The sequence below is a fragment of the Centrocercus urophasianus genome, unplaced genomic scaffold (assembly GCF_019232065.1).
Source record: "Centrocercus urophasianus isolate 14NV4802_14NV808 unplaced genomic scaffold, USGS_Curo_1.0 seq_10, whole genome shotgun sequence".
In the NCBI taxonomy this organism is placed as follows: domain Eukaryota; kingdom Metazoa; phylum Chordata; class Aves; order Galliformes; family Phasianidae; genus Centrocercus; species Centrocercus urophasianus.
Window position 1 is genome coordinate 16,905,277 of NW_024884142.1, and position 10,385 is coordinate 16,915,661.

At 37.6% G+C, this 10,385-nt stretch overlaps 1 protein-coding gene across 1 annotated transcript in view; it reads left to right on the forward strand.

Annotated features, from left to right (window-relative positions):
- The window catches only part of LOC122161862 (muscular LMNA interacting protein), an 83,058-nt gene that overhangs the window by 52,295 nt on the left and 20,378 nt on the right, over positions 1-10,385 (forward strand). The window contains exon 11 of the mRNA XM_042821572.1: positions 3,624-3,749. Within this exon, the coding sequence (XP_042677506.1) occupies positions 3,624-3,749 (126 nt within the window). The remainder of the gene's footprint in view (positions 1-3,623; positions 3,750-10,385) is intronic.

Genomic DNA, 10,385 nt, shown 5'->3' on the forward strand with positions numbered 1-10,385 from the left:
GTCTTTGAGAAGTACAGATGTTCATCTGGACAATCCTTGGTGTCCTTCTTGATACCTTTTTCAGGCTTTTCTTTTTAAGATTGGGAGAGCAAAACCATAAGCCACTCTTGTCTAGCTCTGAATACTACATTTCCTGTTCACACAAAGATGTGATAACATCCTTTACTGTTATTTCTATTAATTTCTTAATGATTCCTTGTAGTTCATGCAGTTCTTACTTGTATGGAGTAGTGAGACAATGTTTGCTTAGAAATGTATACAATAAATACAAGAGATATTTTCTGAGTAGTGAGGGCTAGTTTCTGAGTTAACTAGTTCATCACTGCATGTGTAAATTTAGGATGTAGTTATTTGTTCTCTTATGAGTGTATCAGTGTTGAATTCAGTTAAGTCTCACCTGTCTTTTTGTCATTGAATCACTCAGTATCATAGCATCTATCTGCACTTCTTTGCACAGAATTTTTCTTTTTATAACTCTAAATGATTCCATATTACTAGTAAACGTTGTCACCTTTCTAGCCACTCTCTTGCGTCTGATCTATAATTATAGTTCAAAACCCGCATTCCAGAGCACATCTCTCAGGATATCTGTTTGTCGCTTCACTCCACTATAAAATTTAAAACTTTATTCTGACCTGTTGCTTCCTATCCTTCAAAGTGGCTCAGAGGATATGTTCTTTTTTACTTCTCAGTAGTTTTGTTTCCTAAGTGGCCCTTGGTGAAAGACATTCCTCAAAGCCTTTCAAAATCCATGTGTAGCATCTCTGTATCTCCACTAAACTTTACGCTCTGTGACAGACCTTCATAGATGATGCAGGATGAGTGATTTTTGGATGCATTCTGAACCCATAATCTTGAGTCTTAACTCTGTATAATTTGATAATGGAGCCACAACCATAGGATGGCAGCTCATCACTACAAACCAGTTACGATCTTTTATTACCGCTTTTCAGAGCAGTTGTAGGATGGCCAACACCTTCCTTGACAATACTCTGCTTTAACTTGCTTCTCAGCAAGGATGATTTTAACACCCCCTACCAAAGGAAGAGTTCAAGCTTTTACTTATGGAGTGATGATTTTGTATAGCTTGGTGGGTAGCTAATAAAGCATTTCAAATTCTGATTACTGGCTGATGCCTACCACTCATTCAATAGAGTCAGACATAAACATATGACTCACTTGGCACCTGAATGCACAATGTCTTTTAGAAAATGCTTCCTTAAAAGCAATTATATAGTGTGCTTTTGGAAGAGGTTTCCTGCCTATGGGGTGTAGCTTTTGCTTGATGATTTCAGGTACATTTTTCTGGTATTTTTAATTGCATAGTTATATGGTGCACAGGGGAGTGCTGGAAGTCCACGTATCCTTTGCCTACAGAATAATGACTTGATATAATTGTTGTTTCCCTTTATGTTTATCTATTTCCATTTATATGCTTACATATTTCTATTTGTTTTTGTGTGGAAGCCTAGAAGTCTTTCATTTTTTCAGACTCTTCTTGGAAATCCTGGAGAGGGCAAATGTTAAGTGAATCCTACGAAGAAATAATCTTTAGCTATGGATTATAAGTTCACTAACTAACACTATATCTTTCACAAAGTTAAGCTTCTTAAACATTTCTTGTTATGTTCTTAATACACTGCAGCAGTCATTACTTTGCCTTAAAAAAAAAAAGTCACCTTCACCATGGCTTATTTTATTTTCAGTTGAATTTGTTCCTTCACATTTGATGATGATGCTTGTGGAAAGGAGGGAGGTGACATAGCACAAAGCTAAGGGAAGCTGCCTAGGCTTTACTGTTCTCAGACATTTTGTGCTCTTTGCTACCTCTGTCTCCTCCCACGCAGCCCCTAGCATGGCTCTGCAGATTTTTTCCCAGGGCAGGGGCACAAACAGAAAACCATCCACCTCACACAGCCATTCTCTTGCCCTGTTCTTGGTGGAAGACAGTAGATATTGTTTCTAGGTAATTCATAGCTTAGTTTGCAAGGTCCATCCAGCAATCTCTGCTTCCTTATTTTGAGCTTAATTTTCTAACACTATTCAAAACACTTCAGTTGTATGAGCTTTACATTTTCTGCATGCTTAGAGATTTGCTTTTGATGTTGGGTTGGTGCTGATGTACTTTCATACATACTGTAGCAAGGAGCCACCTTCCCCCCAGGCCTTCATGAGCTATTTTTCTTTTTCCAGAGGCTTGCTGTGTGGCTCTAGTGAGCATAAAGTGAGCACCAAACACTCAGATAGCAAAGAAAAATGTTTCCATATAGGTAATGGGACATGAAACCCACTGCCACCACAAGCAGTGGGGCAGAAATTTATGCCTGGGATGGTTAATAATGAATAAGGTCACTTTTTGTCCTCCTCCCTTTGTCTAAAGATCTGAGATGTGTGTAGAAGCTCATGCTTAATTATGACTAAATTATTCTACAGATACTTCTTTTCTTTTCCAAATGTACTGCCTAGGTGTATTGACCTTAACAACAGGCAGCATGGTGTTACTAACTGCACCACAGCTAATTTTATAATAAATCTAATAGTCAATTCAGCTTCTTTGTATTTGTATACCTAGTGGATGCTGAGGATGGAAGATGTGACAGTGCCTATGTTTTAGCCCCAGATGGGCAAGGCAAGCTGCCCATCTGGGCTGCAGCCACAGTGGGAGCTCGGCAGCAGTTCTGTTTTTATCTACATCTACAGTAGTGCCAGCCCTCATTTTCCGTTGTGTAGTCATAACAAAGAAGAATCTAATTGAGTTACTTGGAAGTTTAAATTAAGTTACACAGCCCCACAGTAGTTCAGTATTTACCATATCCCAGAGGGAATGCGCACATTTTTATCTCCCCTCTTGTTTTTTCCCTTACTGAAGAAGTTGTCTATTTTAAAATTATCCTCTTGCCCCTGTTTAGAGTTTATGCCACACTCCATACATCAGACTCTAAGAATTCTGCAACTTAGAGATATATTAAATTTACAAGTAAATTGTCAATTGTTTTAGTTAGCTGAAAGTTAACCAAGATTTTTTTTCTTGACTAAATAATCTGATTTGTCTGAAATGAGATGTGTCAGCCATCCATACTGATTAAATTCCCTTAGCTTGTATTTTCCCAAGTGAATTTTTGAAGATACTGTGAAAATGCAGTGTAAAATCTCTGGTATTTGTTCTCTGAAATAATTTCTCCTAAAATGTTGCTACCTGTGCGTATGTTAACCACATCACTCATTGCCTTTCCTTGTTTTGCAGTTACCACTTTGTGAAGCCCAGAATAGTGATTGCAATTGGAAAGCAGGAGTGTGGCTGTGCATAAAGTGTGACTTGATGAACTTATCAAGATGCAGCTAGCAAAAACTAGAGACAATAGTTTGATGGCCCAGCATTTATTTTTATGGTAGCAACAAAACAGATGTCAGTGACGAGCTTGTGTACAGCTCTTGCTACTTTTGTCTGTAGACTGTATTAAAAGTAGGTAAGGTAGCATGAAGCCTGTATTAGTTTGGTGAAATTTGTTGTTTATATGAATACATATGTTTTTAAATATAGTTACTGTAGCCTCAATGGAATTGACTTATCTAACAAATATTCCACAAATTATAAAGCATTTTATTTCCATCCTTTTGTCAAGACAAAACCTGGTGTCATTCGTCCTGTGCTAGTGAAAGGGAAGAGTGCACAGCAAAAGGAGGAGCTCTATCAACCCAACCCTTTTAAAAAGTACCTAGAAGAGATCAGTGATGGAGATATTGAGCAGGTGAGTAACTCTCACTCTGAGGGACTTTGTAGTCTTAGTTATTTTCTATAAACCTGATGGGGTAGACTTAGATCTTCATTTTTGTTGTGGTCTCTTGTTTTGGTAAAGTGAATTGTAAAGAAAGTGCACAGCAAGTGATTCAATGAAGGGTGCCTGGCTCCTGGAGGAGCATCTTCAGGCTGGAAGGAAGCATCTAGACTTTCTTCAGGGACATTTTTTTGACAACCTGGAAAATCATCTGTTGAGGAAGTAGTCTTTTAATGATGTTCATAGGAAACACCATATAAAATGAAGAGGAAATTCTGTTCTGGGCTGTGAAGCAAGTGTCTAGATCAGATCTGTAAGAAAGTGCTTACTCCATCTGGGGTCCAGATCGTAGCAATCTCCAAAGCGAGATGAGAACAGGAAGGACTGAACAAGATTCTCTCTTTTCTTCCCAAGGAAGACTATGAGGGAGACCAAATGAGATTCCGTGTAATTCTCTAGTATGTATGTAGGTCTACGTTCAGGTCTCTCAGTAGCTTGAGGGAATCACTCTTCTACTGCACATGGTGAAGGGGCACAGATGGGTAGCCCATGGGGAAGCAGAAGTGCTTTCTTCTCCCACAGATCATAAGATCACTTTGCAAAAAAAAAACATCTTGAATTTCCCTAGCTTCTATGAGGCATTACATCAGAGTAAACACCGATAAGTGGTTCTGTTGCCTTTTCTTGTGCATTCATGTTTGTGTGCGTTATTATGAATTAAACCTTAACAGAAAGACATATTCAGATGTTTGTGTAGGAGTTATTATTAACCTCTCCAATATGCTCTGAATTTTCCATCTGGAAAGTAGCAAAATGAAGCCAATAGTTCTCTCACCAGACATGATATGAATAAAATACCATACTACTGAATTTTCCTCATTTCTGTTCCTCTCCAGTTATCTTAGAGAGATTTTAGCAATGACAATCCTCTCTTCTTTCATTTTTTACTGAAATTTTTAAAGATTTTCATTTCTGTTCTTTCTACTTCTCTCCTTAGCTCTGACATTTCTGAAGTATACTGCAGCAATATAAACAGGGGAAATCAATCTGATTTGTAGAATCGATAGGTTCTAACAATATATGCTGGTGGTACTAGAAGTCTTGTCCTTCAGGTTTCAATAGAATGCAAAGTATCTCTGAAGTATGAAAGTATATTTTTAACTACAGGTTGTGTTTGCAGCCAGAATAAGTTTTCAGTGAGAGATAAAACATTCACATCTATTCTTTGTTTGTAGTAATAGCATTTGTGGTGACTTCGTGATTAAAAACTCATTTTTCTTGTTACTCTTCAGATATTAAGTTATGAAAGTAGCAAGATTTTAAATATAAAAAATACTATTAAAAACCTCTTTTTTTTAAAACATCACATTGCAGCCACTTATTTTGACTCGAAGCATACAAATATCTTACATATATAACTATCACACTTACATATCAAGACTCCAAACTTCCTGAAGGGCAGAACTGATGTCAGAAAAGACATAGGATGAAGTACTTCTGGACAGAACAAGCTCTCTGACAGTTCACTACCCTTTAGAGAGACAAATCTGTTCTTCCTGCTCTCTCTGCTTCTGACAGAAAGTCTTCATTTTTGCATCCCTCCCCTTGACCAGTCTGTATATTTCAGAGCTAAATCAACTTTGTAACATGGCAGTAAATTAACACAGCAGAAAACATCAACTCAAACTGAAGAGTGTTTTCTGCTGGAATGGTGAAGTGATGGATTAATTTTTCTGAGTATTTATAAGAAAAGGTATTTCCAAGGTTCAGGAAGGACAAGAGAGAACTGGAAACAAGGCCACCCCTTTTGGGAGCAAGGAGTGATCAGTTTGGCTTCCCCATTTCATGGCCCTTTACCTGCTCTCTGTTCACTTCTAGAGGATGGACACTTCTGCTTGTTTTCTGACATTTGAAGGTAATTGTGGAGACAAACCAACTTGCATTCATTTTGGTGAATTGTTTTTGGACACCAGTTATCCTGGTGTTGTTGACCTTACTTGAAAGCAGACTTACAAAATCCTATGTCTACAATTTCTCAGAGCTACTGTACATGGAAATTGGTATAATCTATCTGTGACATTTTGTAAATCTCAAGTTTCTAAGTGTGCACGATATAAATTAGATATGGAAACATATTACAGAAGCACTGAGGGTGTAATAAATCCATGAATATATGTGGTTGTTATAACAAAATCCAAATGTTATTTTATGTAAATATATGTACATATTTCAATAATGAACCTGTGTACTTTGCTAGATGGAAAAATTAATTTCATTATGACAGTTTTGCTTCCTTTATTTAAAAGAATTCATGTGCTTTAAAGTACAGATAAGTAAGTATTCTTCTCCTATTCTATTTCCTAGATTAGGATAAGTACGTTTACATGTTGGTGTAAAGTACTTGTAGGGTTTTTTTTGATATCTCTATTGAGACATCTGTGTTGTGAAAAAGATACTACTTAGGTCTTGATTCAGATGGATACACTAGCTGAACAAAAACTCATTTTGTCTATGTGAGGAAAAAGTATACAATTCTAGTGGTGCTTTAATATAATAACAATAATACAATAGCCAAATGTGGAGAAAACACTGAAGTGCTGAACATCACAGGATATGGTCATGATTTCAGCTCTTGTCTGTCAGAGTGAGTTTATGGTGCTGATATAAGATTTTTCTTTTATAGAGTGGAGGAGAAATTTGGTGCCATGGGAGAGTGTTCACAATCTTCCACTTTCTCTAAAGCTCTCCTGAGTGATTTTTAGTATCTATAAAAGGGCTGCAGCACTGTCTGTAAAACTGGGCTCAGAGAACAGCATAAAAAATGCAGTGGTCCTCTCCAACTGTAGGCTTGTTAGCTTATGAGGATATGTAGCAATGTGTACTTGTAGCAAAGAAGGCCAACTGTATCCCTTACTGCATCAAAAATAGTGCAGCCAATGGGATGATGGAGGTAATTAAAACTTAGACCTAGAAGATGGACTTTTTCTGCTGGAGTACTAGAGCTGTTCCACTTGTACTTGAGTAAGGACTTAGCGAGCACTTATTTCCAAGGGCAAAACTGCTTATCCCATCTCTCTTTTTTTTTCCTTTTGAGATTTTTTTCCAGTCATGCTACGAGCTTCACCTTTTAATATTTCTATTCTTCCTTTCTGTATGCATCTTCTTTCCTTTTTCTTTCAAATACCATTAATGACAGGTTAGCAGGGTTCCATATGGCATCATCTTTGTTAACTTCTTGCTCCTGATTTTTCTTAGACCTCTGCAGTACTTCCCCTCCCTGCCTGACCTGCCAATGTGACCCTGAGCACTGGTAGCCATGCGGGTGGCATTGGCTTTGAGACATAATGATGCAGACAGCTATAAGTGCTGACCTCCCCTGTAAGTGCTTTACCTCCTTATGCTGAACACAGTTGGTTTTTTTTGCATGACAGAGTAGCTTGTTTGTTTTTTACTTCATTGATAAGTCTTGCCATGTGGAAAAAGACATCTCAATTTTAACAAAATACTTTATCTGACAGCTGTTTTCATGCTGATGGTCCATAGTAGTATATATTTTCATTGTTAATCTTTATTTCCCTTTGCTCGACATATGTTTAATTAAATAGTGCAAATTGAGAAAACTATACTCACACTCACACTTTTTTTCAGGCAATGCATTAGCTTCTGCTGGAACTAATTTCAGACTTTGCCACAAATTTTCTAAGTACTGAATTCAAAGGCACAGCATGGGAAGGAGTTTCTCATCAACAGCCAGTCAAATTCAGGATGAATTGTGTCAAAGCCTTGAGGCCTTGGCAGCATGACACTGGTGCCAAAAGCTGGATTTGCTTCCCTGAATCTATCCCAAGTCTTTTGAAAGTCAGTTTTTTTAAAGGTTATTGTCTGTTCTGCATACAAAAAGCACATAAATATTGTTTTCTTTTTACCGTAGCTACCGCTGACTTTGGATAACTCTCAGAACTTCAGTGTATCAGCACCCATTCTGTGTTAACTCTTGAATTTCTGAAAAGGCTTATTAGAAATTTGACAAAATGCCTGAAGTTTTCCAGATAGAATATAGGTAGTACAGGCTTTGTTTTGCATATTTTGTATTTAGTGTTTGTTTTAATCCCAATCTAAAACTTCAGAAAATTGCCCCATACTATTGTCATTATATTGTAGCACAGGATCCCTTTGGGCTCTCCTTTTTATCCCGTTAGCTGCACTGCAGGTTGGTGACAAGCACAACAGGAACATCTATGGCGATTCTGTGTGTATACATGTCTGTCTAAGTATTTGCAAGGACATGCTGATAAAACTGCTTAGTATAGAGCTATTGTATTAGCATGAAGATGTGTTATTTCTCCAAGTTAATCATGGAACCTAATGAACTGTAACCAAGATGTTTTTTTCCCTCATCCTCTGATCTAAATTTATTTACTTTTTCTTTTTTTCTTTTTCCAACTAAACTGCTCTCTCCAAATAAATCCCCTCTACATCCTCCTTTTACCTCCCTTACTGAACTGACTGTCTAAACTCCTGATCATTCAGCCACTTGCCCTCCATCACACACGATGTTCATGAGAATCCTTATAGCCATTACAGTCACAACACTTTGTACTATAAGTTGAGCATCAATTATGGTGTGATTCAGGAGTAGCATCAGGGTTTTATCCATTTTAAAACTAGGCAGAATCCTGCTGTGTCACTAGTGCTGGCATGTGACCTGAGAAATAATCTCAGATGAATGTCTTCATATCCCTGGAGATAGTACAGCTTTTCCTGCCTTCAGTGAACTTCTATTGGAGCTTGCTTCCTTCATACTAGCCAGAACTAGCCAGGGGACTGAGGGAAGGGAGATTAACATGACAGAAAGGCAGGCTTTTCACAGTAGCTTTTTCTATCATTCTTACCAACAGTTGTCTCTTGCGAGTGTAATAGGAATCACATCCTTACTGACATTTCCATAGTTTTTGCAGTAGCTGTGAAGGTGTTAGACAAAATCTCAGTAGTCAGTGCATGTTGGTAGCAGGACTCACTGGTGAGATTTGAAAGATCAAAAATCAGACCCTATGTCTTAACTGAGTTCTCTCTCTGAAAAGCAGCTGTAACTAGATCTTTACAGTGACTCAAGAAAGCCCCAGTTTGGTATTAGAAACACTTCAGTTATGTAAGCCCCAAGAAGACATGCTGTTTGAACCTGTCAGTTGCATCCTGTCTATATCCTCTTCACAGAATCATAGGCTGATAGAATAGTTTGTGTTGGAAGGGACCTTTAAGATCATCCTGCATGAATGCAATAGGCAGGGATACCTCCCTCTAGACCAGGTGGCTCAAAGCCCCACCCAGCCTGGCCTTGAATTCTTCAGGTAGGAGGCATCCGCAACCTCTCTGGGCATCTGACAGGAAATTCTCAACCATCAATAATGGGAGAGAAAATTTCACTCTGAAATGTATGGTCTGTTTCACTTGGGATGCCAGAGTTTAAAACACTGATATTAAGTACTGTTTCTTTGAGCTACATCATGGTTTCCTCATTAGGGGAAGCACCAGAGTTAAATTCACACAGCCCATTGGGAACTAAGACTGCTAGGGAAAGAAGTAGCACTTCCACAGATACTAGCCAGTAGTTATACTCTGAAGGAAATGCCTGAAGATGCCTCTCTCTCTCCCTGATTGTAAACAGAATTTAAGTTCATAGGCAACATCGACAGAGTCATGATTTACTTTCTACTGCCCTGTGGAGTTTATAAATTAGGGTGAACACGAAATAACAACTACATTAATAAAAACAACAAAAAAGGCAAAACAGTTTTCCATTCTGTCTTTTAGGCATTCTGAGCAAAATTGACTTTTTCACATTTGCTAGGTTGGGTTTTGTTTCCTGATTTAATTTTTGCTAAGTGGGGCTGACATGTTTATTTGGGCAGTAATGATTTTATGATCAAGTTTTTTTTTCAGCAACTTTCCTGGTTCACTGCAGGGCATTCACACAAGCTAACAAGCAACATCTCATAAGATGACTGAATCCATTTTCTGTAACGAAAATAGGTGTTTTCTAGTGACAATGAACGCTGCAAGAAACTCAGATTTGTATAGGAAGACAGGTTAGAGAGCTGACTAAAAATAATTAAGATAGTGTAAATGTTTTTGTTAATATCAAGTTAGTCATTTTATCACTGATACCCTTGCTGTATAATTGCTTAGACATGGAAAATTTGTGCGGTTCCTCTAATTTCTCATAGCACTTGCATCCAAAGCTCTTCTCTTGAATGCAGAGGTCATAGGATAGCCCAAGCATTTGTGTTCTATCCATATGGGCAAGACTGTGAGAACTCTGAATCTTTAAGTTTTATCTCAACTAACTTTTATTATTCCAAGCAAACTTTGTGAATTTTCAAAATGATGAATGCAGCCACATCTCTTTGATACAGATTCTTCCTATACAATGTAAACACAAGAGCCATGCCATCTATTTGACTTTTTTCATTATATGTTTACTTCATAAATTCTCTCCCATACTCAGATCCTCTATGCAATATTAGCAGAAGTACATAATAGGGTTCTTCCTATAGCTGTAAAGAACTCCTATTTTATATATATATATATATATATATATATCTACACACA